The sequence below is a fragment of the Bidens hawaiensis genome, unplaced genomic scaffold, assembly GCF_021521415.1.
Source record: "Bidens hawaiensis isolate Kalapana, Puna unplaced genomic scaffold, B.hawaiensis_p1.1 tig00001575_1, whole genome shotgun sequence".
Taxonomy (NCBI): domain Eukaryota; kingdom Viridiplantae; phylum Streptophyta; class Magnoliopsida; order Asterales; family Asteraceae; genus Bidens; species Bidens hawaiensis.
In genome coordinates this window covers 2926114-2952909 of record NW_027491088.1, presented here as the reverse complement: position 1 = coordinate 2952909, position 26796 = coordinate 2926114, and the positions used below count along the sequence as shown (strand labels likewise).

Sequence of the window (26796 nt, the reverse complement as noted above, 5' to 3'; positions counted from 1 at the left end):
GGTTTAATTCTCCAGGCCCGGTTTATAAAGTGATAGTAGTCAGAATAAATCAGAAAGATAAGAGCTAAGATTCAGGAAAGGAAGCTTTATGGGAGAAAGGATAAAAAGTATGTATGTATCTGTCCATTCCTTCCTCCAACAGATGCGGGTGAATTAGCTGCCGAAAGCAGGGATTGAATGAGGGATGAATCTTCTGAACTGCTTGAGAGCTGGAAGATTGGGATATCCCGACTTCCAATTCTTATACACGCTTTTAAAGGTAAGATATCGACCTTTGATGGGGGGCTCTCACAGGTCTACTCGCCAGTGTCTTCCTTCCACACAAGTTCTACCTACGCTTCCCGGTTATAAGATCTCATACGGAAGAAGAGCCTCTAGGATCATTCATCATCCTCAACAGCTTGAGCAGGCTCCTCAATGGCTTGGATAGCCCCTGAAGTAATATCCTAACGTGTACTCAAGAACACAAGAAAAGAGCTTTTCAATGGCCTTCTGTTTTTTGATCAAAAAAAGTAGTGTTTTCCCGCCATAAACTAGAGAGTTAGGTTAAAGGTAAGCCGGCTAAGAGGACTAGGAGCTTAGCTTGCTGGCGAGAAAGGGTGAGTGTTCAGTACGCTCTTTAGCCTTTAACAAGGGCTAAGCCGCTAGGAATGGCTTGCTGGCCTGTTGGGAGAGTGGAACGAAGTGATTCTCGTTAGAGTATAGACTCTCCCGAATGGGAAAAGGGCCTACCTTAGCACATTCACCTGAGGAAGGAAGGGAAGCTACAACGCCCTGCTTGAAAATGTCACCTGCATGTAGGTAAGGCGAATAATCCATCCCTCTCCTTAGTTTCACTATGTTCAACTAAATGAGTTGATAAACGAATCCCTTTCCTTTCTTTCAGTCGAGCTGAATGACATTCACCCTCACCCGTCATCCAACATGGTTCGCACCAGCGTTATTTGACTCGCTTAGTCCATAGCTGCTTGGCTCTACTTCAACCACTACAACCTGACAGTTCCCTTGCAGCTAAAAGAATGCGATAGAACACCTTTTCTGACATCAGGAGATGAAAGCAGTCAAGCAGGCAACAAAGTCGACTATTCGTCTTCACTTCCTTAAAAGTGTTAAAAAGAGCCCGCGCAGACCCATCCCCAAAGGACTAAACGCATTCAGTTATCTTTCAAAGAGCTTATTCGAGAACAACCATTCTAAAAGCAACCTATTTGAATTTGAAAACAGCTTCTTTTAGCTGTTTAAAATAAAGGCCCAAGTTGGACTTATCAAAGTAAGGATATGGCAATATAGAAAGACAATCTATGAGATCATTAGTTTGTAGCGCTTTAGAGAAATCGGGATTACACCCTTTTTTATATCCCTGTCACAGAGTTTGGCCAGTCACGCTTTGGCCTATCATGAGATCATTAGTTTATGCACGTGGTGGAGCGGGCAGTCTTATGCCCAGGTAATCAAAGAAATGAGTAAAACGGCCAAAATCGGGCAGAAGAGGCTTTTTATAAGTCCATTATGACGGTTCAGGAGGCTAGAACCGTTGACTTTGTTGAGGATGAAGCATAGCGCTTGCTTAAGGAGGAGTTCGCATATCTTTTGCCGTAGGAGTTGCCGGCTGGTCTACCCCTCGGAGACGGGTAGATCATCAGTCTGACTACTAATCAGGCCAGCGGAAAGCAAGGCCCTTTCTCACCTGCAGCAAAGGAGGTGGTGACCAAGTGAAGACCTTCATGGCCTTACCGTTTGAGGGCGTCAGGTACCACCGTGCAAGCTTGGGACCCATCCGTTTACCTCTTCTGCCCGGGCCTCTGTCCTATTCCTCTGTTCTGCTGCCCGAGCTCTCCGTTCCAACTACTAGCCGATCCTCTTTTCGTTGGTACCATGCCGGCCTCCATTCTGCTGCCCGACTAGCACTGTTTGATTAGTTCATCAGTCCCCCCTCGCTGCCCAAGTTGTAATGACTGATGTAGACATCGGAAATAGCCTATCAAGTAGACAATTCTCTTACCCCCCTTGTCTTATTCGATTATTGGGTTATCTACTGTTCGGTTTTTATTCTATTGTCTAAAGAGGACCTTCGATCTACCATAGGGTAGAATACTACCGAATTCATTCTATTGAAGCGTAACATTTCATTTCCTGTTGCATTTCTTTGGTTTGGAAGTTTCAGAATGTTGTCTGTGGATTTCCAGCCCCCTATATTATATGCCAAAAGATTGATTCAAGTTCCGCGCTACTCACCACTCCTCGAGGCCAAGGACGGGGTCGAACCGTCATTCCAGGATTTGCAGTCCGATACATTTCCATTATGTTACCTAGCCAAACCCGCCACCTCATGTGCCAAAGTAAAACGGTTGTTCTTCCTTCTCCGCTCCCTCTTTTTCGACATATGCGGCGGCAGGTTACCAGAGAAGAGCGGACAACTTCTTTCTCCTTTGCATTGCTCAATCTTCCTTTTCTGATTGAAAATAGCAAGCCACTCCACTACTGGTACAGAGGCCAGATAGAAGGTTGCTTATATGTTCAGGCTCGAAAATCTATCTTTTACCTCTCCTCCCTGTCTCCATTCTGATTGATTCGCTTCTTCCTTCGTGCAAGCCTTTGGTTCGCCCCTTGTTGTGTTGCATTTTCTGCTCCTCCGCTTCAGTCTGCCTTCTTCGGATAGCCGGTCGACTCTTGTAAAGAGTACGTTATAAGATAAGTAAGGGCGAGAGGAAAGAGACAACAGCTGTTTACTAGCAAGCATTGAAAGCAGATGCCAGAATGACTCTTTGAACTGAACGACGTAATAAATAAAGAAACTAACTGCCATCAAGACTGAACGAGATGAGGATTAAATAACACACATTCGCTCACTTACGCTGTCCCCCCTCAGCTCACCCTAGCCCCCGGCCTTTTGCTCTTCTAACGTAAGCTCCAAGGCTTCACACCAAGTCTTCACTGACATAATATGCATGCTTAAGTAGGGTCAGGCAGAACCGTTGTTGCCTGATGGGAACTTCCCCCATATTGCTATCAATGTCTTCATGCCGCACGACCTCTTAACATTACACCACTGAATCCCCAATCATTTGCTTGCTGTGCAGTGACAGTAATCAACTGCTCCTCCAGAATGGCTGGTAATACCACTTAAGGGCGGATAGACCGTCCACCCAGTGCCACTACCCACTTCTACTAAGGCTGGGCTTAATAGGAGCAAGAGACTTGGTGGCAACAACCAGAATGAAATATTATTTAATCGTGGAAATGCCATGTCAGGCGCACCTATCAGAATCGGAACAGACCAATTACCAGATCCACCTATCATCGCCGGCATAACTATAAAAAGATCATTAAAAAAGCGTGAGCCGTTATTAAAACATTAACAATTAAAATGTCATGTCGGGAATTATAACTTGTTAAGCCGATATCTATTTACACAAATGTTAAATTGTTAAAAGGTTTATTATAATAGATTGAATTATTTACTATATCAAGCCGGTAGTTATTTACACATTGAAGATAATATTCTATTCAAGTGTGCTAGAAACAAGAAAGTTAAAACTGAACGACCGAAGGCAACATGCTGAATATAATTGAAGTGATATAAGAACATGTTATATGCAAACACAAGTCATTATATATAGGAGTGATTGCACTGCAAGACTCTTGTATTATTGCCGACCAAATGGGAATAAAGACAAAGATAGTATTTAATAATTTGTAAATGGGTAGGCAAACTAAGAATCTCATATAAATAAATAAACAAAATGAAAAATAAAAAAAAATGTAATTGTTTTTAACAAAACTAATAATTATACATTTGTAAATTAGGATTTGGATTAATGTGTGTAGTTTGAGCGGCGTTTAAAATGAATTAGGTATAGGAATATGTTACAACTTACATTACTTAAGTATTTTCAAAAAGTAAAGACAACATCTTAATTTATTTGGATTGAAAGCAAGATAAACTTTTTACAACAAGGTCTCGTTTTTATATATTGCTTTTGGCCACCAAAAAAGTGGAGCCGACCCTGCATAAATATATTAAGAAAGTACAAAATTATCAAAATCGATACTATAAACAGCTTAATTAGAAGCCAACTAAAAATAAAATTTGATCGTCTACAAAAATCAAAAGTATTGTATGTATTTATGTATCATCAACCTGCTTTAGTCAAATGCTAGATAGGTGTATATCCATGTTTCCATAGGAAGAGGGTTTTGTTTTTTTAGAAGTCAGCATTGTTGTTTAGTGGTAATAATTTTGTATATGCTTGCAAATTGCAATAAGAAAGTGTTTCATGGTATACAAAATTATTTTCTTTTTAACTCTTTTTTTTATTGAAAACTTGTTTATATTTTTAATATATCATCCAACGTATTGATTTTATGTTAGAAAATAAATATACATAACTTGGTATATTGGTGTGAATAGATAATAGAATTGTGGTTTTAAGCTTTATATTCTAAACAAAAGATAGGATCACATGGAAGTTGGTCAGAAATCAGATCTTAGGGAGTTATTAAAGGTAATAATGAATAATTCTCAATCTCTGATCAATGTCCATAGACAAACTCCACCTTCATTCATTCATTACAACATGATCTCCATATTTATTTATTTACTATGTATTATTATTATATTATATATTTTATTTGGTTATTTATTTATGTTATTTATTTCATCTACCCAACATTGATTTCAATGTCCATGTGCCTTTTGCATCCCACATATCTTTCTTAGAGAAGGGATATTTTTGTCATTCATATTTTTTATAAATATACTGTGAAATAAAAGGTTACTTCATTTGTCTAAAAGAACTACATTACTTTTTTACTTTAGATAATAGTAATATTTTATTAATGTAGTGACTATGGCTGTAAACGAATTGGGCTGAACGAAGCTTTGTTTATGTTCGTTTGTTTAGCATTAAATTTGTTCACAAACGGTCTATGAATGATAACCAAATGAAAAATCATGTTCGTGTTCGTTCGCTAATGAAATGAACTTGTTCACAAACACAAACGAACTTGCAGTATTTACGAAAAAAACAACATTCTTAATCCAAAACATCAGACATATAAAGTTAAGCACTTGAATAACAATAATCATTTACATAATCATCCCCTAATCGGCGGTTTTATTATGGTGATGTCAATGAAGCAAAAGTTAGATTTGTTGTTAGTTGAATCAAAACTTTATAAAACAAACCATTAGCGTAACAAACCGAACACAAACAATAAAATTATAAAATTTAAATGTTTAGGCTGGTTATTACAAATAAACTATTATAAAAATATAAAAAATAAACCTTTAACCAATGAATCACGTTCACGAACGCAGCCTCTATTCATGCTTGTTCACTTAATTAAACGAACAAAATCCCATCAAATGATTCGCTAATTGTACGGTTCGATTACAGCTCTAGTAGTGACGGTAATAAAATGTGATGTGTTTTATACTAAATTACTAATATGGAACCTAAATTCTTTAAATGTAGTTTCATTATATAACGTATTATAGTTATAGGTTTATAGGGTACCGGTACAACTGATAATCATGTGATTTACAACCCATAATCATGTGATAATGTGGCATTTTCTCACAAGGTATAATGTTACTTGATATGCTCTCTATCTTGATAATTTATAACAGAACAAAATTTTTATAAAAGTTAAAATTTTAAGTTAATAATTAAATTCTGATATGATGTAATAACTACTTTTTAAATAATGTATTCTTTGTTAATAAAAAAAGAAATTTATACAAAATTGTTCATAAAATTTTACCATGTAACTCATATTTTATTAATCCAACAAAGAATATCAATGACAAGTTGTAAAACTAGAAGTAAATAAAAAAAGATGAAAATCAGTGTCTAAGATAATTGCATGCATCAGAACTTTTAAATTCATGATTTAAAAATTAAGTTTTTCAATGAGTTTGAGTCTCGCTTATAGCATTTTGTTCCTGGTTCTATTAGATGGTTTTCCTAGTTATGAGTTTTCTCCTTAGTGAATGGATTAATTAACTATTGTTCTTCGAATGAAAAAATGATCCGTTTGCGTTGGTGATCTCGGGTGTCCAGGCTTCGGTTTTAAAAAGAAAATAATTAATGTTTTCTTAATTGATATTACATCCGTGAAAAGATGTCCGACTTCTAACAAGTTGCGATGCACGAGGGCTTATTCCTTGCTTAGGCCTAATTAATAGAATTATAAAAAGACGAAAATGGGGTTGGACGACAAGTGCACGTAATAGCATGTGCAGTGGGCAACAAAGGGCTTTTTAGTAATGAAGGATGGGATTATTTTCCTAGAAGAAAACCAAACTTTAGATTTATTAATTTATTTAGATTTAGATTATCAGTCAATCAATCATGTCACTTGACCGAGGAGATTCTTCCCCCTTTTTATTCTTGCTTCAAACTATATTAATCAATAAAATATTTTTTCTTGTGTAAACGATCTTGAGTTATCTTTGTATTTTGTTGATTATATGCTACACGGGTCAAAGTAATTGATTTTTTTAACGACCAATGAATCTTTAAAGTGATCTACTGGCTAAATTCATCACATCGGAATACATTCATCTTTTGATCTCGGGAAAACCCTCACACAATAAACGCGCATGAACACTCGCTCGAATGCACGTCAATGCAGTGAGATAAAAATCGTTTATTTCAAGAATCCAACTATTAAACACCACATATCATCTCTCCCCATATCACTTCACCATCAACTCATAAGCAATTGATATTCTTACTACATAACAAACATTAAATTAAGTGAGATTTTGTTATAATAACGTTAAAATGTCTAGATGACGTATATTGAGTGACAACTTTATACTCATATAGCATCATCTAACGGAAACAGGATCAAATACATTTTATTCTTAACATGAAAACAGTAAGAACGAATTTGTTGTTATTATTAAGTTTATTTTTATAGGTGTTTGCTGTTATTTTTTGTTCATATTTGCTAATTTTCGAGTATGAGACGTTATAAGTATATGCTGATTTATATTTTGTTGTTATTCTTAGATTTTTTTTTGCTGTTATAAGTATTTGTTGGTATATGCTGTTATTCTTTTGTTCTTGATTTTGATTCTTTTATTGTAATTTTTAGGTTTTTTTCTTTGTTATTACAAATCATTGTTTATGTATATTGGTATTGTTGTTGTTATTGAATCTTACGTTCTCATTTTTTTTATAAATTGGTATTGTTTCCTACGTTCTCATGTTAAGATTAAAATGTACATGAACCTTCCCCTCATCTAACGTCCATTTATTGGTATATAGTTGAATAAGCATACAAACTTTGTGCCGTCGATCGTATATTTGTCTCAATACGAATACCCTATAGACGTTACCATGAGTAATTGACCTTTAAAAAAGTATATAAATCTACAAGCACAGATAAGATGTTCATGTTGATCCAATATTAAAGGACCAACATAAATATGTGACGATGAATGATGATTTGAGAATATTTATATATAAACACACAAATGTAAAACGTACAAAATTTGAAAAAATATGATTTGTGTATCAAAAAGTTAAATGGGTTATATTTATGTTTTATATAGTTTCATAAAAGTTTAATGTTTTGTAATGATCCTCTCTATATATTTATGATACGTGTAGGAAAAGCACAACCGTTACAATGTTTGTTTTTAACTTACTTTTTAAGCATATGGTTTTGTCACATGTTTCCATTACTTCGGATGGCAAAGTCATCAAGAGCGAAAACCTAACAATTTGCTTTGAAAGGTACTGAAATACAAACAAATTTATCAATGAAACTATGAAAATATGTATGATTTGATGTATATCACATCCCCACTTACACAAAAACTAATTGGAATAAACACATAAACATGCAAAATCACAAAACATAAATATACATATTACCATAATTCATATGCACATTTAAAAACGACCAAACACTCATAATAAAAACACACCAAATCGCATGCACAAGCGAAACCCACAAACACCCCTAATCGCACAATGTTAGGTCTCATTATGATAATTGTATGATAACAAGTTAGATCAAAATACTTAAAAATTATAAATCAAGTCTTAATATGTAAAGTTGATTTTATATATTCAACTTAAGACATGATCAATTTGACTCATTGACACGAGGTAAGTCATATATCATAACAAGATATGGTGATTTACCAATCTAGTTAACGAAAGCTGACGTTGATGTACCTTGCAGTAAACAATGGTAGTCTACGTTAATGCATTGAAGATCGCATATTGTCATGGCTGAGGTCAAGCGTTACTATAATTTATAATATTTGAAATTTACAATTTAATTTACTTGTAAAATGTGAAAATGTAATTTTATTGTAAAATGTCTGATACATGTTGTAGTGTACTTTGTATTGTGTTCCTCATTGGCTTAATAGCATGTTCAACACCAAAATGATTTGTTATAACCTATTGTAGCATTGTATTACTAAAACGAACCATATATCGTATATCTCTATTTAACACCAAAACAATTTGTTATGGGCTAATATGACTTTGTGTAACAAAGTCGATCAAACACGACATTACAAGGCTCATTGGTGCCCAATTAGTAGCAAGCGACCAATAATCCTATCAGTAAGCATCAGTGGATGCTCCGGTTGAATTTTCACGATATTAATAATTATAAGTAAAATAATAGATTATAAAGTTAATGACACAAATAGTGTGTGGTATTCCTTTAGAAATCATTCGGTGTTTTCCCTTGGTGATACGTCACTAAGCAAAATAGCAAATTACCTAGACCCATTTTACTAACGATCTTTCACCAAGGAATTTATGTTAATAACCGTTTTCATGACAGAATCACATACTTAACTAATTAACCGTTGATCATGTGCCTCTCCAAGAAAAAAAAATGCGTTGATCATGCTAATTAGTTTAACTTGTAATAACAATGGTTGTAATGTAGTAGCAAAATTTAGCTTTGAGGTAAGGGTTCAAAGTTCAAACCTTAGAAGTAACATTCAAATAAAGAAACAAAAAAAATTCCTTTTCAAATATGAGGACGTGTAATGATATGAATCTTCAGAAAGTAATATAAAGTTTAAAACAAATATCAAAGGTAAGGTCGTATAGGAGACATGGAAAGAAGGCCCACCTCTTGAAACACGACAAGTTGATATTTTGGAAGTTCTCTTATTATTGGTTTCTGAGGTTCATGCTCATGTTGGATCTGCTAGATGGGGTTTGCTTTCCAAGAGGGTTTCATAAAGACATATCATTTTTCGGATAAATACTATTTCATATTTTTAATACCTATTGGACCTTTATTCTCATTTTCAATTCTTTTTACTTGTTTTACTTATTAACGTATAAAAGCTACCAAAACTCACGTATATTGAAACCGAAAATGGTAACTGGTCTTTCACAAAGGATCGAGGGAGGAAACAAGAAAGAAAACATATAGTAGCATCGGTCATGATAAGAACGAGACCAATGACCATTACAAGATGAATGACTGAAGGATCATCGATAGAATCTAGTGACAAAAAATATATAAAAATACATCATTAGACGGAGTTAAAATTATTTTTTTATCATGACAATGAGCATGATTAGTGTTAAAAATTCATAGTCGAAAGAGAAACCGAAGACGACTGAGTTAAGGTAGGTGGGAGTGGTTTTCCCGTCTCGAACTGATAACTTCATCTTGCTTCAACGTCAACTAAGGCATAATGATGTTCCCACTGCATCACATCCTAAAATTCGTCTCCACCTTGAAATTCTTTTCTGTATACTTAAGTTTCTTCTTTAATGTTGGGGTAGCCTTGTTGATCAGGGAGCTTTTTCTTTAAATCCGAACCACCCAGGAAGGATGGTGTTCTCAGCGGGACCGTACCTACCCCAATCCCATCTCTATGCACCCTAAGGCAATGTATTAAACATTTACCTAAATGATATTAAAACATAAACCTTCATTATTTGTCTTCAAATACAATATTTGTTTAGAAAATATTATCGTCAACTAGGTAACTACTACTAATGTAGTTGCTTCAAATTTGGCTAATAATCACAAATCCAAGAAAATTTAAGGCCACATGGTTTAGAGCAATTATGGACTTCGTACCCACCACCCCTAGGTATAACTAGGGTCAAGTTTTTATATAATGCACGCAATGCTAGAGTTGTAACTGGGGATGGTACCGGAAGTATATGTTATTTCTATATTTGTATAACGAAATTTGTCTTTTTTAATTATTTATCATGATGATTTTATATAATAAATTAACTTTATCAGTTTCAGAATTTCATAATTATGTTTATTTTGTACATCTATGATTATTTTTTGTTTTGGTTATAAAAGTGGTTTGAAGCTAATGAATACGTTTTATTTTCTTAACTATGTGGGACACGACTATTTTAATGTTTATAATTATTGAAGATACGGTTGACATTTATAATTTTGATGTTTATATATATATATATATATATATATATATATATATATGATTAGGTTCATTTCAGAAGTGTTTTTAGTGCGATAAATCATTATAACCAATCATAATTTTTCTTTTAATTTTATTTTTAATTTATGTTGAAGGGTATAATTGTAATCTCCATAAATGTGAGAATATGGTAACTATTAATTGATGGGGGTTTCAAATAATATTTGATATTTTATTTTACTTAAACATTTGCAAGAGGTTAGTGTACGTATTCTTTAAACATTTGCAAGTAATTTTTTATTTTTTATTTTTTATTTTTCTTAAATATTTGATTATGGTAACTATTTTTATTTGTCTTTAATTACTATATGTATTGTACGTATTTCTCATGTTAACATTAGTGTCCCACAATTCTTCAAATTAATGTTTTTTTGTACAAACCGTTGTAAATGATAAACTATTTTTATATTACGAAAAAAGCACTAAATATCTTACATGACAACGTACTATGTTTTACTTACACATCCCATAAACATGAGTTTGCATAATTTTTCACATGTGTTCACCATAATACTTCAAATATATTTTTATAAAACAAAATTTTACATCACCCTAATTACTTAGTTTCGCCAACTGTTTGTATTAATGTGTAGGTATGTTCGCACGAATGTATGTACGTATGTAGGTATGCAAGTATGTGTTGGTGTGTAGGTAAGTACGTAAGTATGTAGGTATGCATATATGTGTAGGAATGTAAGTATGTATGAACGTATGTATGTAAGTACATACATTTGTATGTATGTGGTATGTGTAGGTACATACGTAAGTATATATGTATGTATGTACGTTGGTATGTACGTATGTAGGTATGTATGTGGTATGTGTATGTACGTACGTAAGTACATATGTATGTATGTACGTTGGTATATACGTATGTATGTGTGTAGGTATAATAATCGAGATGAGGTTAAAAATGGATTAAAAGTCCACCATCAAAACTATTACTTATAATGTAGTAAATGGTTGAATGACTTAAGATTTAAAATATCTTGAATAAGAGCTCCTAATTACAAGATAATTGTTGTTACGATTTAATTAATTAAGGCGTAAATGGTGGTAACGGATGGAGACATTGAAGTCTGATTTAATGATTCCAAAACACCAAATACATTTATACCCCTTTGAATTAAATATATGTTGTAATGATGTGTAATTAATTACAAATATGTCATTTGGATTGTACACCATTGATTAAACACCATCAATGATCCAGATTTACTTCTCGCACTTCTCACTCTAAAATCATTTCTCGCATGGTCCATCCCATATATATATATATATATATATTGATTGAACTTGAGGAAATTTTCTTTTAGTTTTAGGATGATTTTTGACACAACCGACACATAATTTGCTAACGAATAATGATAACTTTGATGGCTTCTTTCATGAACAAGACCATATGTTAGTATGTTACTCGCATATGTTGTTAAATGCAGATGTAATTGTAAGAATATAAAGGAGATAAGTAGATTATCCTAAAATTTTATGTTGATAAATTATTTTATTTTAACCAAAGGGCATTTGATTATAAGTGTCCAATGGTATCTTGGTGTTACATGGTATTTATTGACACTAGAGAGAATTAGAGGTGTTCAAAAAAACCGGTTATAGAACCGGTTTGGTCGGTTTAACCGAAAACCGGTTAATAGAAAAACCGGTTATTAAAAAACCGGTTAGACCGGTATTTAATCGCCGGTTAGTACTTCGGTTACTCATTCGTGGACAAAAACCGGTTATTGAACCGGTTAGTAAAAAAACCGGTTAAATTTAAAAACCGGTTATTAAAAAACCGGTTAACCTAAAAACCGGTTAACCGGTTAACGGTCAAAAACCGGTTAACCTAAAAACCGGTTAACCGGTTTTTAGGTTAACCGGTTTTTGACCGTTATAAAACGGCCATATGACCGTTTGGGTCCTTTTTTGCCCGTTTTTTCTTGATTTCTAGCCGTTTTTTTTAACATTTTACCCCCACAAACAACTATATATAGTTTAGGTTGGGTAGGTTAGCTCACACTCGATTATACAACTCTACTAGCTCTAAACGTTTATTTCATACGCGATTATTTTGTTATCTCACACTCAATTATACCACATTACCACTCCATACGCTCTTATTTCGTAGTCGTTTATTTCATACTCGTACTCGTTTATTTCATACTCGATTATACGCTCTTATTTCCGATCCTCGCCGCCATGGCCAAAGATTTACTAACGGTTCAAGCTTCCACGGTAGCTTCGGAGTCTGCTTTTTCTGTTTCTGGCAGGGTTATATCGATTAGGAGGACTCGACTCACTGCACCAGCTATAGAGATGTCGATTTGCTACAAGGATTACTTGGACTCTTTAGATAGGGCACAACATCAACGCTCACTCGAGGGGGAAATGGAGTATGAAGCGGGCTTGTATGAAGACGAGGTCAATGAAGGACACACTCAACCAATGACCGATGAAGAAGCCGCGTATGACGATTACCTAAGAAATAGCTCGGGATCGGGTAGCGAAGAAAATTAGTTAAAGAAACAGCAAACATGGAGGCAAATCATGAGTAAGAAACAGCAAGTTGTTCATGTAATCGTGTCTAAGCATTCTTTTTCCTAATATGTGCTCTTATTTACTTGTTGATTTGGATTTTTCTAATTTAGTTAAAGAAACAGCAAACATGGAGGCAAATCATGAACAAACTGCGATTGGGAACAACGGGAGCATCTGCTAGTTCACGATTTAATGTTTGTATTTTTGAGTTAAATCATGAACAACAGTTCTTGGCAGAGATTTCTTCAGTGTTAATGATTTAATGTTTGTATTTTTGAGTTACGAATATGCGATAACGATTTAATGTTTGTATTTTTAATGTAAAAACTATAAATGAAAGTTATGTGTTTTTAATCTTTGGTTTGTTGAAAACACATTCACCAACACACACTCATACTCATCTTCCAAGCAAAGAACCCTAACAACGAAAGCAAAGAATGGCTTCGGTCAGTCCGTTTTGCCTTGTAGTTACCGGTTTGCCTTGTAGTTACCGATTTGTTTATACTGTGAAAAAATAATGGTCTTCATTAAGTACAAAATATAAAAAACAAATATTCGTATTTGAAACCGCGAAATTTAAAAAAAAAAAAAAAACCGGTTAATAAAAAAAACCGGTTAATAAAAAAACCGGTTTATTAACCGGTTCTAACCGGTTTCTAAACCGGTCCTAACCGGTTAGACCGGTTAGGGTTTTGACAGAAAAAAACCGGTTATTAACCGAACCGGTTTTTTTCCGGGCAAAAAAAAACCGGTCCGGTTAATAACCGAACCGGTTTTTAAAAAAAAACCGGTTTGTGCACCTCTAGAGAGAATAGTGTTATATATTAACATGTGATTATTTATGTATAGTATTATTATTTATTATTTGTATGTTATCAGAAGAGATGGACTATAAGTCGACATATACTGCAACATCATCCGTTTATTATTTATTTGATTAAACAAAATCTTTCAATCATCGAAAAATGAGACTTTCTTCCAACAACTGCAACTTGTCTTACCACATTATTCCAAAAGCCAAAATCACTATCACCGACTCATTGAAATCCGGTTAATTTTTTTTAGGACTGACTGTTTTCTTTTTGTGTTTAGAGTTATCATACTTTTCAAATTTGAGTCACGTTTTTTTACTCTAATCAGACTATGTTGTCTTTTGTGGGCTCATACTAGTTTTAAGGTTTGGCTTAGACAATACCTCCGGGAAACCATACCAACGACTGCCAATGTGCCGCCACAGGAGTAAAACTCTCTGCCGTTAAACGCGGTGGGACAAAAATCGGATGTGCTCGAGATTCAAACTGACAATCTCAAAAGGCGTAACTCAAATCTTTCTTTATTATTATTCATCAAAAGTGACACAAGTGAGGATCGAACTTGGATCTCTACTGAAGAACCCAAGCCTTCGGACCACTAGGACACAAATGTTGGATGAAAGAACCCGGTTAATAAGTAAAAGAATTGGTTTTATTAAATTAAAAATGTAATATAATCTAATTTTTACTAAGCAACTAAGGGGTTGTTTGTTTACATCTGAATGGAATCATTCAGATATAAACATCTGATTCATTCAGACTTCAGACTGTTAGGTTTCAAAGAGAGAAACATCTGAATGGTTAAAATTATGTCTGAATCATTCAAACTTACTGTTGTTGCTGAATGAGCCAAATGTTCATTCAGATCTGACTCATTCAGATCCGAATTAACCTTTATTACATTTAAAATAATAAAGCCCGCTTAATAAAACGAGATTGTCCTTCAAGGATACATCCATTATTATATAGTGATCTTTTTATGGGCGAGAAAATAGTACATGAAATAAATACGAATAAAAAACTTTCATGAAAATTGTAGCACCAGCGGTAATAGATAAGGATATGTGGGGTTTACTTGACGAACCTAGGAAGGATAGTTTCTAATGGCAATTCTTGTAATTATGTAATTATCTAAGGGTGTTTTTAAGTGACAGAAATTGATATAAAGCAGTGCATACCCTCATCCATATTCACACTAAACTAGAAACATTCATCTCTCTCTTTAAACAAAATGCAGAAGCTCTCTGCGATCTTAGTGGTGGTGTTCGTTTGTGCAACCGCCAATGGCGTTCTATCCTTCACTGACGGTTAGTTTGTTTTGTTCATATCATGAATTATATTAAAGTTTCATTCGTTTCGAATTTATTGTTGATTCTTATTTATGAATCGTTGTTACATAAAGTATATGATCAGTAAACACTTTATTATTATTAAAAGAAAACGGCATGTATCAAACACTATATTTATATTTATAGATTTAACCATGAATTAGTAATCAAGAATTTATCGTAATAATCTTGTTACAATTAAAAAAATAACCCGACTTGTCAACTTAGGTCATTATGTCATATTCACTTACTTGTGAATATAGTCTGAATTACCAATAATTACGACTTATTTAAGCAATGCGTATATGATTTTCGATTCAAATCATTATTAGATAGAAAATTATAACCTGTTTTGCTCGTGATTCATGAGTCGATGGAATAGTTTTCGGTGCTTTTGTTTGATAGTTGCTTCGCTTTGATTACGACTTACTATAACGATGCATATGTGATTTTTCGTCTCGTAGGTGATTTCGTTGTTTCAAGAAATGCAAACTTGTTATTGATCATGATTCATGAATCGTTATAGTTTTATGTGTGTTTATTTGATTGCTATCATGGCCTGATTACAACATATTTGGATATTTTCGTTTCCAATCATTACGATCTTGTCACCCGCTTGCCTTCCAATGTATTGGACATAATCTCTAAATGTGTAAATATCAAAGTAACTAGAGTAAGTGAAATTTGATATTAAGGTTCAGAATTTGACCGTTCAATCAAAGTAGTTACTATTACAAATTAAAGCTGAACTGAACTGAACTGAACTTTTTAATGTGATTTAACTTGATAGAAATTATTTCAAAAAAACAAAATAAGAAATTATTGATCATATAGACTAATCTGGCTGTTGAAGTTTTAAATGTGAAGTTTTAAATGTATGTACTGTGGTCCAACCTCAAAGCTATAAATGTGAAATAATAAATACTAAATAGAATTCAAATCTGTAAACTCGTTACATTTCAATACTACAGCTAAAGATATCAGAAAAATGATTCACCTGTCTTAAGTATGCCCAACAACCATATCTAGATAAATTAAGACGAGATATATATATATGTTACTCGTACTTTAAACCATATGAGTAAATATATATATTGAAAGATCATTTGGATCAAGAACGAGATATTGGTCTACCCGATCATCAACTCATCATCATTTCACTCAAAGAAATCCATAAAGTGAGAAAACCATTATCGTAATCTGAACTCCTTATTTAATAATTTATCACATTCGGGTTTTAAACCAATACTCCCCCCCCCCCTCCCTCCACCACCACAATTTTAGTTAGCAATGGATTAGGGGACCACACTCTTAGCGTGCTCATTATTACCATGAGATTATCAGAGATTAACATTTACCAATCCTCGTGCTAAATGGTAGAACCGATTAACATTTACCTATTTGCGTGTTAAATGGTAAAAACCAGCCTCTATAAATATGCCAAAATCAACAGTTAAGGTTGATTTTTCACTCGTACTCCCTCTGTTTCATTAAAAGTGTTCACATTTCCTTTTTTATTTGTCCAATTACAAATGTTCACTTTCAAAATTTATTAGTCAGCTTCCAAGTTTCCTCTTAAACACACAACTAGCATTAATAAACAATACTGATGGATCCAATTTTCAAGGGTATTATTGACATTTGGTAAGCAAAGAAAACAATAATTTAATCTACCTTAAACTTTATGTTTTTCAAACTAAAACACTTTGGCGGACGGAGAGAGTATTTTAATAAACGGCTACATTTAAAAGGATAAATTAAAAAAAGGAAAGTAAATATGACATTACATAATTTTACAAAAGAATTCGGTTACAATAGAGGGTCAGGTAAGCACTCAATAGAAACAAAAACGTTTCCAAAGAAAATTTGACCGACTAATTATCAAATAGTTTTATGACCCATACTTCTGTCACACAATTCCTTTTCGGACTCGTTGTCTTTTTTCCTTTGTGAACATGTCCCTCTGTTGAGGCCATGCTCCTCACTTTTCCCAAAACCTCAACAAAACGACAAAAATATAGAGTACCATTAGTCACGTGATCTAGGACATTCCACGTGATGACATGCTGGCAGCACTCCATGAGAATTAGGAGCAAAAAGCAATTGGTCCCCTAACCCATTCCTTATTATAGACTATAGCCAAAGATATATACTAGCTACTGTTCGGTCACACCGACCAGCTAGATCAACACGTTTTAATAGATAACTAGTGGTTGTCGGTTGTGCTGGCGAAACTGACTTGAGTCGCAATGATATTGGTTCGTATTCGTATAGCTTATAATACCAAAAAATATTTTATTTTTAAAAAAAGTTATGCCACGGTATCATGATAAAACGTTTAAAACAGTTTTGAAAACATAAAACAAATATCAGCATCAGCTTTTAATAATACCAATACCGAAGTAGTTAAAAAAAGTTTATGGACACATGTTATGTTATAATGTAAAGATCAAATTGAATGATAAATAAATGAGCTACAAACTTATATATGTAATGTTCCTACATGATTGAGTAGCAAAATTCAATTATTATAAAGTTTAATGTGTGTATATTTAATTAAAATTTCAGGAATATTACCAAATGGTCAATTCGAATACGGCCCGAAACCGTCCCAAATGAAGGGTACACGAGTGATAGACCCGAAGGCGATACCAAACTGGGAACTCACCGGGTTTGTTGAGTACATAAAATCGGGACAAAAACAAGGAGACATGTTGCTAGTAGTGCCCGAAGGCGCGTATGCAGTTAGGTTAGGTGAGGATGCGTCAATAAAGACCAAGGTGAAGGTGACAAAAGGGTTGTTTTATTCGGTCACGTTTAATGTTGCTAGAACATGTGCCCAAGAGGAGAAGTTGAATGTTTCGGTGTCACCAAACTCTGAGGCTAATGATTGGGGAATCTTGCCGATGCAAACCATGTATAGTAGCAATGGTTGGGACACGTACTCGTGGGGATTCTTGGCTGAAGCTGATAATATTGAGATCGTGATTCATAACCCGAGTGTTGAGAAAGACCCGGCTTGTGGTCCTCTTATTGACTCCGTTGCATTGAAGGCCTTATTTCCTCCTAGAAGAACCAATAGTAAGATACATTGTTCTGGTCTTACGGTTTTGTTAGCCTGGTTTGTGCTTTTAATCACATTTTGGGTCGAACCACTAACAATGGTTCGAAAAGTTTTAAACCGATCGAATCTCAAACTGCTTACATGCTTTAGTTTAAATCACATGTGGCTGAAATGAGATGCTAATATAATTTTCAATATGTTTCTTAATTTCAGCTAATATGTTGAAGAATGGTGATTTTGAGGAGGGTCCTTTCGTGTTGCCCAAAACCGATGTCGGTGGAGTTCTAATCCCTCCAAACATCGAGGACGACCATTCACCACTCCCTGGTTGGATGATCGAGTCACTAAAAGCCGTAAAATACTTAGATGCAGAGCACTTTGCAGTGCCCAAAGGAAAACGAGCGGTAGAGTTAATAGCTGGTAAAGAAAGTGCCATTGCCCAAGTGGTCAAGACCATCCCGGGCAAAGTATATGCTCTTTCTTTTGTTGTTGGAGATGCCAACAATGCGTGTGAGGGGTCCATGGTTGTAGAAGCCTTTGCTGGCAAAAACACCCTTAGGGTACCCTATGAGTCTAAAGGCAAGGGTGGGTACAAACAAGCAGTCCTTAAGTTTAAGGCCGTAACAACACGTACACGTGTCAGGTTTTTAAGCACGTTTTATCAAATGAAGACCGATGGTTCCCTTTGTGGTCCGATCATTGATGATGTGAGACTGGTCGGTGTTCGGTACGCTAAGCATGCTTGATTTGTTTTACTAGTTTCGTGTGGCGTAGGGGTGCTTGATCACCCCTTATGATGTTATTTAGCATGTTATGTATGTTAATGTTGTTTCTGTTGTGTACTAGAAAAAAAAATCATGTTAAATTGATGTGTTTACATGAATAGATAAATCGAAGTAATTATTTTATTATTACTGGTCAAATTATTTCTAGTAACCCGATATATAATTGTAATGAATATATTCAAACACAATAATTAAGATTATTAAATCGTGTTGGTGGTGTTACGATATAATAAGCTTCTAAATAAGAATAAGTAATGACATGGCATGATTAATAGTAATTAATTTAAGAGAGTTACTAAACAATATAATCCAAATGGACAGCCATAGACATTGCACATGGGGATCGAGGATCAACGAGTTGAACAATAGATACATAGGTGCACTAAAATAATATAAGTCGCTTGAATCACTGCCGGTTGTCATAAAGCATAGATGAAACAGAAAAATATATATTTAAACATTTTTAATTTATAATTTCAATTTGCGTAATCGAATTGTCTATGTTTTTCTTATTTTGAGTGTTTAACCTATGTCCTATAACTTATAAATCTTAATGTTTTCCTACACATGGTCTGAACGTTTTTTCTATACACACAAAAAAAGGTTTGAATGTCGATCGATACTCATTATACAGACCGTGTAATTTTATTTATTGAACACTTTAACTTCTATCATAAACAGGATGGAGAGGAACCTGCCTATGACAAGTATTGATCATCTCAGTCGCATTTATGTGGATTTTGCTCATGTAAAGACACCGTTTTTAATATCTATTGTTTACCGAATTATACAGATATACGTATGTTCAATGTATTAAAACATTGCTATGATGATGTTGGTTGAAGAAATATTTCAGAAATGTCATGTTACGAGTCATGGGAAGAGGGTCCATCAAGTTGGAACAACCCAATTTTTTTATTTGGAAGTTCTCATTATGTATATGCTTTTCAAGATTCTTTGTTCTATCTTTTGTAATGAAGTTGTGTACTCAAAAGAGTCTTTTTATATCTAGTTAGCTTATTTGTAAGGTGGCGTTTAGTTTGCAGCAATTAAGTATTCTATATGTGAATTTTATAATCGTTTTTTTTTTATACATCTTAACATATGAAGACTGATGGAGTGATGGTGCTCTTTGTGCCCATATCAGTGTTCAAGTTAAACATGCTTAAATTGTCTTTTTTTTTTTTTTACAAAATCTAGCAAAAGATTTTGTCATTGTATACGGTTCATTATATGTCATAAAAACCTATATGTTAATAATATATTTATTTGTAAATTTTGTTTATCGTATATTCTGAAATGGCATGGTTTATTTGTTAAGTTTTGGATTACTCAATTTTTAATATTAACTTATTTGGGTATAAATTCGCTTATCGTTTTAGACCAAGCGTAGCGCAGCGTTTTGGGGGCGCGTTTTGGCCCAAAACGTCGGGAAACACACCCCCCCCCCGGGCGTTTTTTTTGGGATGTTTTGTAGATAACGCGGATGAAGGCACGGAAATTAAAAAAACAAATATTAAATTACCTTTTAGATGTGAAAGTTAGACAGATGGATGGTGGTGATGGTGAGTTTATGTGGAGGAAGGTGTTGGATAGGGTTAGGGTTAGTGGATTGGAGGTACAGATCAGAGAAGGAGTTACAGATCGGTTTATTGTTATGATCGGTGGTGGTGGTTTATTGTTATGATCGGTTTTGGCCCAAAACGTCGGGAAACACAACCCCCCCCCCCCCGGGCGTTTTTTTTGGATGTTTTGTAGATAACGCGGATGAAGCATGGAAATTAAAAAAACAAATATTAAATTACCTTTTAGACGTGAAAGTTGGACAGATGGATGGTGGTGATGGTGAGTTTATGTGGAGGAAGGTGTTGGATAGGGTTAGGGTTAGTGGATTGGAGGTACAGATCAGAGAAGGAGTTACAGATCGGTTTATTGTTATGATCGGTGGTGGTGGTTTATTGTTAAGGTGGAGGTGGTGGCAGGGGCGGACCTACCTAGAACTCATCGGGGTCCCGGGACACCAATGTTTTTTAAAAATTACTAAGAGGCGGTATATTAAATTTTGTTAGGACCTCATAAAAATTAATACTTGGAACCCATACTATTAAGGTTGAATTGGTCTAGTGGAAAATTTCTTTATAACCATGCAACATGTATAATGACAACATAGGTTTTGCATATTCTTTTATTATTTATTTTGTGTATGCATATTATAATTAATTATTTATTTATGTGTAGATAGTTTTCATGTTTGGTCATGTATGTAAGACCATATATATAGCTTATGTTTATGTTGTTCGGGTATGAATAAAAATGAATTAACAGTCTATATTCTATCTAGTTTCTAATCTAAAGAAGATAGAACTGGCCCAATCACTTGAATGTCGGTCCATGGGCCGATTGTGCTAATTAAAGAAGAAACTAGTGTGGCCTAAGTCCTAGCTATTAACTACCCTGATCTTTTGGGGCTAAGAAAACCCACATAACAATAAATTTAGAACCTAACGGCATTAGTTAAAAAATGAAAAATGTTTTGCCACGTAGATGAAAAACGTTTTAAAAAAAGATAGTGGTTTGGAGTAGTACTCACTACCAATCGATTAGAGAAAATGAGGGAGACGGGGTTGAGGATTTTTCGAAGATAGTGGTTTGGAGTAGTACTCACTACTAATCGATTAGAGAAAATGAGGGAGACGGGGTTGAGGATTTTTCGAGTGAGCCTTCATTCTTAACACATAATCATCCATCATCTTATATTTTATTATTATTTTTAAAGAATAAAATGGTTTTAGATAAGTTAAGAATTGAGATGAGTGCTACACAGGATTGGTGAAATCAAGGGTAATATGAAACACCCTTCCCACAGGGACGAAGGGGCGCAACCCGCCTGTACCAGACCTCTATCGTATCATGGTTTGATAGCACATTGCAAGCCGCCCATACCGGACCCTCATCCAACCATGGCGAAGGCGTTCCTCAGGTACCCACCCTTCTCTCTCTCTTTGCCACACACGCACACTCCCCCCCCCCCCTTCTCATCTCAATTGATCGGGTTATACAGCTCGTTTTAAGGTCAACGACAGTTTTTTCATCAAACCCGCATAACAATACCCGTACGTGCCCCTACCACCCTCATAGGATTCTATTTTATTTTCTTTTTAAGTATATTTTTGTTAGAACTAGTATACTGTGCATACCAATACACGATAAGACACGAACACGAATTGTGTATACCTGTACACGACACGAAAACTTATCGTGTACATGTATCTCAAACATGAACACGAACCTGTTACTACCTGGTATACACAATAAGAGCTATTTGAAATACATGTTTGACAACCTGTTTAGTGAATGGTTGGTTAGTGGTGACGGCTGAGAATGTACTTAACATGTAAACAGTTATTTTACATGTTTAAATACGAAAATTAACAGGTAAATTCGTGTCCACCTGTTTAGTACACGAAACATGTTAAAGCCTTACTTGTTAAAATCGTGTCATGTATTTGTGTCTCATGTATAAATTGTTATCCATGATTTTTGTATTGGTGTGTTACTTGGCAATGTACAAGAAGAGTTGCATGATGTACGAGTAGACGACTCAAACCATTCCCTCCCCTGGACGCACGGGTAGACGATCGCCCAAATACTCTCACTTAAATATTCATTTCCACACCAAAATAAAAAATTCTCGAAAAACATTTTGTGTCAAAAAGAAAGAAAAAGGTCCCGTGGTCGATTCAGATCAATCGCCGAAAACCTAGGGTTCCGGTGACCATGTTCCGACGAGCCTCTTCTAAACTACTATCCTTCCGATCCGCCGCCAGACCTCACCGCATCCTCACCTCCTCTCCGGTGACTCTCCGCTCATCCGCCACCGTCGTCACACGTCACTTCTCCGGTCCGTTATTTTATCATCTCAGATCCGTATTTAATTAAAATATCTTATTACCTGTGTGTTTAATTGCTACGTTGTGTGTTGTATACGATAGCAAATGTTACGAAGAAGGTGGAGGATGTGATGCCTATTGCCACTGGTCACGAACGTGAGGAGCTTCAAGCTGAGCTTGAGGTGGTTATAATTGTCAACTTATTATTATTATTATTATTATTATTATTATTATTATAATCTGTTAATTTTTTGGTATTTGTTTTGTGTAATTAGGGAAGGGATATTTTGGATATTAATTTTCCTGAAGGTCCGTTTGGTACTAAGGTAAGTGATATGATTGTTAACTTTGGATAGTTTTATTGTGCAATCAAAATATTAAGTTGTATCTTTTGGATTTTGTTCGTAGTAAATTTTGTTTTTAAATGGTGTAAATGAAAATCTATGATATTGATGTGCCCCAAATTGATGAGCATTTGGTCAGGCTCACATTTAGGCTAAAGGTCGAGTGTTATCCAACCTTACAAGAATTAGGTATAGTTTTTATATGAACTTGGAACACTTGAGATAGTTTATAATGTCGATCCTATATCATGTAAAGACCAGTGTTAATGAAAGCTGTTCAGGCAATCGTAATTATGCAGTATGTAAATGAATATGCATGTGGGCTAGCTACTTGTTTGAGGGCACTCTAGTACTCAACTATAATAATTTTACGAAAAAAAAAATCATATTTTCACTACTCTTTTTTAGTTTGTTCACACACAATGATTTCTTTTATCTACTGTGATATTTTACTAAGAATCTTATTGTTGTTTATGTGTGGTTTTTGTATGTTTACTAGGAAGTAAGAACCATGTATTTGCTTTATTGTATCAAGCTCACTAAGAAACTTCATATGCTTTATCAATTATTACGAGTGAATGTACTTCAAACAAAACACTACAAGTCAACTTGTTATTATAAAAAAAGGACAAGGGTCATATTATAGCTTTATGATATCAACAATTTGATTACAAAAAAGCTTTGCATGATGATTGCAATTAACGTAAACAACTTCAAGATAGATAAACATACCGGTTGTGAATAAACTCTCATAATTCTTTGTTTAACAACTGATATGGCTTCTGTTTTTCAAATGCTTTAAACATACATTGATATTTGAACTGTTTCTCAAGCTGTGATCTTGTATGCTGTTTTGTTGCATGTAGGAAGCTCCTGCTGTGGTGAAATCTTACTATGATCAAAGAATTGTGGGCTGCCCTGGGGCTGAAGGCGGTTAGTCAATTCTAGTTCTTTTTTATATTCATTAGCAATGCACTTTTTGACTTTTTTATAGGTTATATATGCTTGTGTGTTAAATAACTTGTTAACAAGGTATTCCTTTTGTCATACAGAGGATGAGCATGATGTTGTTTGGTTTTGGCTAAAGAAAGGCGAACCACATGAGTGCCCAGTATGCTCACAATATTTCACGGTCAGTACATCTTAATGAAGTTCATCATCATTGAATGTACCCTTTGACCTGAGTCAGCTTTTTACCTGTATATGGTTGTTTTGCAGTTGGAAGTAGTGGGCCCAGGTGGGCTTCCAGATGGGCTTGATGAAGTTGATCACCATCACTAATTGCATTTACAATATTATGCCGGAATAAGGATCTGGTGAGATAATTGAGGCTTGAAATTCTGCAGCGTCAGGATTTAAAAAGGTCGTGCGTTTTGTTTGTTTGATTATATGTTTACTTTACCGTTTGTTTTTGGCTGATGGCTAAATGAGAGCATGCATACTGCATACATTCTTTTTTGTTTGTGAATCGCGACATCATTGCTTGAATGCATTCAAAATAATTTATGGTCACTAACTTAGGTTTTAGTGATTCTATTCAAAATAATTTACCACTGCGCTTGATGTGATGTATTTTAATGATGCTCTAAACGTGCTTCGCATAATGCGCTATGTTGCGCGCGGCATGATTTAGAGGAGGAAAAGTGAAAACACTGCAAAAAAAAAAATACAGCAAAAAACGGTGCAGAACATTCACGTATGTGTTGGAATTTTAGTATTTTCTAAAGAGCGGATCGTGTAAGTGATGTGCTCGCATTGTGCAGCAATCGGTTTCTTCAGTTTCGGATAGTTTTTTACAAATTTCATGCATACTCCTCTACTTGTAATGTTATAAACGGGCCAGATTAGCAAATAATGAAAATAAATTTTTGTATTGCTATGTGTATAGATTTTGCAATATATAATAAAATCTATGATTAAAACTTGGGTGGACAGGAAAATGTGCAACTCTGTAATGTAAATCAGATTAACTTGCAATTGTAATCATTTAAACACTGTACATTAGTTAGCTTAACACCTGTAATCCATTACAGCATTCTTAAGCTCAAGATTTTCCAATAGTATATAAAAACTAGTAATTTGATGAAGTCAGCCCAGAATAGAATATAAAGAGACTACTAACAAATAACCTGAACTCGCAGCACTTTCCGAATGGCCTTGTGCATAAATCACCACATGGTTTTCTTTGACTTCCTACACATTGAATTATTGTCATAAAACATATAAAATTGGTATAAAAAAGGTTCATCATTGATGATGCATTCATTAACAACCATTAAACTGCTCAACAATGTCCTTTAGAGTGATTAAATTGTAATGTGTATGAGGGTCATCGGGCACGCTAGTTGAAACTCGCATTGCGTCTTGCAAGAATGATCCAGGCGCCTACCATTGAAGCATATAATGTAGGTTTCATATTTCAAATTCTTGGATAGCTTTTGGAATCGTGGATGTATTCACCTTCAGGTTAAAATGTTCAGTGGAATACGAAATCAGTAATAGGATTAGCCAGAAAGTGTTAGGCAAGGAACGAGATGTTCTTTTATGTGAAAACAAATTTTTAATTAGACCGATGTAGCTGCGCAAATACAATCCCTTGATTTAAATCTCTTGAGTAGCATGTTTGATAATGTCCTAGCCATCGCGTTACAGAGAAGACTACACCAAATCAAGGAACAAGATGAACTGATTAAAGGAGCTGATGATTAAAAGGTTCTTACTGATGTTGAAGGATTCTGATAGTAAGGGCCGTCTCGTGGGTAAGCTAAATGAGGCGATGGCTTTAGGCCTCCAGTTTTATAGGGCCTCCATCTTAAATAAGAGTTACGTGTTCTGAGATTTTAAAAGTAGAGTTATTTTAGAATTAGTAACCCATTAATGGGCCACAAGCTAAGAAGGATCGTTTCTTATCAATTATCACTACATATTATTCATATTCTATAATTTTTGTATACTCTCTAACGTTATACGCATAAAGAAAATAAAATAAAAAGACCTCAACATTTTAGTTAGTTTTAGGCCTATGAGAACGTTGAGCCGGCCATGCAGATAGTGATAAGAGGTTGGGTCTCTATAAAAGCAATCGTAGATATATTTAGATAATAACTTGTTATGCATGCAAATTGCGAAGTCTTCTTTAACTAATGGATCTCTTATATCTGGTCCACATTGGGCCGCGTTTGATGTCTGGCCGATTCGTTCACACTTCACAGAGTCACAGATTCAAGGTTACTAATGACTATTGACATGATTCTTGATTTTTTTTTCTATTTTGTAAATATTTTATCAATATTATATCCTTTTCAAAATCCTATCAACTTTTTTATGCATAGTATACACTTTTAACTTTTATTTGGTTATTAATCTTACGAATATTTAATTGCTCAAATGTAATATTTATAATTCTCAACTAATATTATAATTTTCTCTAGTTATTAATTAATATTTGTTGAGCAATTTAAACTTGTGTAACAGCAATATTCTTTGAATTTGTTTACTAGTTAAAACAGTTGATAAATTTTCAGTCAAAAATACAAACGTTTATAAAATAGTTTGGTTTAAACCAGAAAC

General features: G+C 34.4%; 2 protein-coding genes across 2 annotated transcripts; both read left to right on the top strand.

Annotated features, from left to right (window-relative positions):
- Positions 1–14984: 14984 nt before the first annotated feature.
- Positions 14985–19071, top strand: LOC143587939 (BIIDXI-like protein At5g11420). Its single transcript, XM_077069085.1, has 3 exons — positions 14985–15122; positions 17712–18224; positions 18421–19071. Exons 1-3 carry the CDS (start codon positions 15047–15049, stop codon positions 18951–18953), a joined length of 1122 nt encoding a protein of 373 aa, XP_076925200.1. The 5' UTR covers positions 14985–15046; the 3' UTR covers positions 18954–19071.
- Positions 19072–22694: 3623 nt separating this feature from the next.
- LOC143585998 (cytochrome c oxidase subunit 5b-1, mitochondrial-like) lies at positions 22695–24738 on the top strand. Its single transcript, XM_077067652.1, has 6 exons — positions 22695–22893; positions 22985–23064; positions 23158–23208; positions 24093–24159; positions 24279–24358; positions 24445–24738. Exons 1-6 carry the CDS (start codon positions 22770–22772, stop codon positions 24505–24507), a joined length of 465 nt encoding a protein of 154 aa, XP_076923767.1. The 5' UTR covers positions 22695–22769; the 3' UTR covers positions 24508–24738.
- Positions 24739–26796: the final 2058 nt, after the last annotated feature.

What these genes read in the sequence shown, in the direction of transcription:
- LOC143587939 (XM_077069085.1), top strand. Translation starts at nt 15,047, where the DNA reads ATGCAGAAGCTCTCTGCGATCTTAGTGGTGGTGTTCGTTTGTGCAACC. An exon ending in CGTTCTATCCTTCACTGACG is followed by an intron (nt 15,123 to 17,711) that starts GTTAGTTTGTTT and finishes TTAAAATTTCAG; the next exon opens with GAATATTACCAAATGGTCAA. An exon ending in TCCTCCTAGAAGAACCAATA is followed by an intron (nt 18,225 to 18,420) that starts GTAAGATACATT and finishes TCTTAATTTCAG; the next exon opens with CTAATATGTTGAAGAATGGT.
- LOC143585998 (XM_077067652.1), top strand. Translation starts at nt 22,770, where the DNA reads ATGTTCCGACGAGCCTCTTCTAAACTACTATCCTTCCGATCCGCCGCC. An exon ending in CGTCACACGTCACTTCTCCG is followed by an intron (nt 22,894 to 22,984) that starts GTCCGTTATTTT and finishes TGTATACGATAG; the next exon opens with CAAATGTTACGAAGAAGGTG. An exon ending in AAGGTCCGTTTGGTACTAAG is followed by an intron (nt 23,209 to 24,092) that starts GTAAGTGATATG and finishes TGTTGCATGTAG; the next exon opens with GAAGCTCCTGCTGTGGTGAA.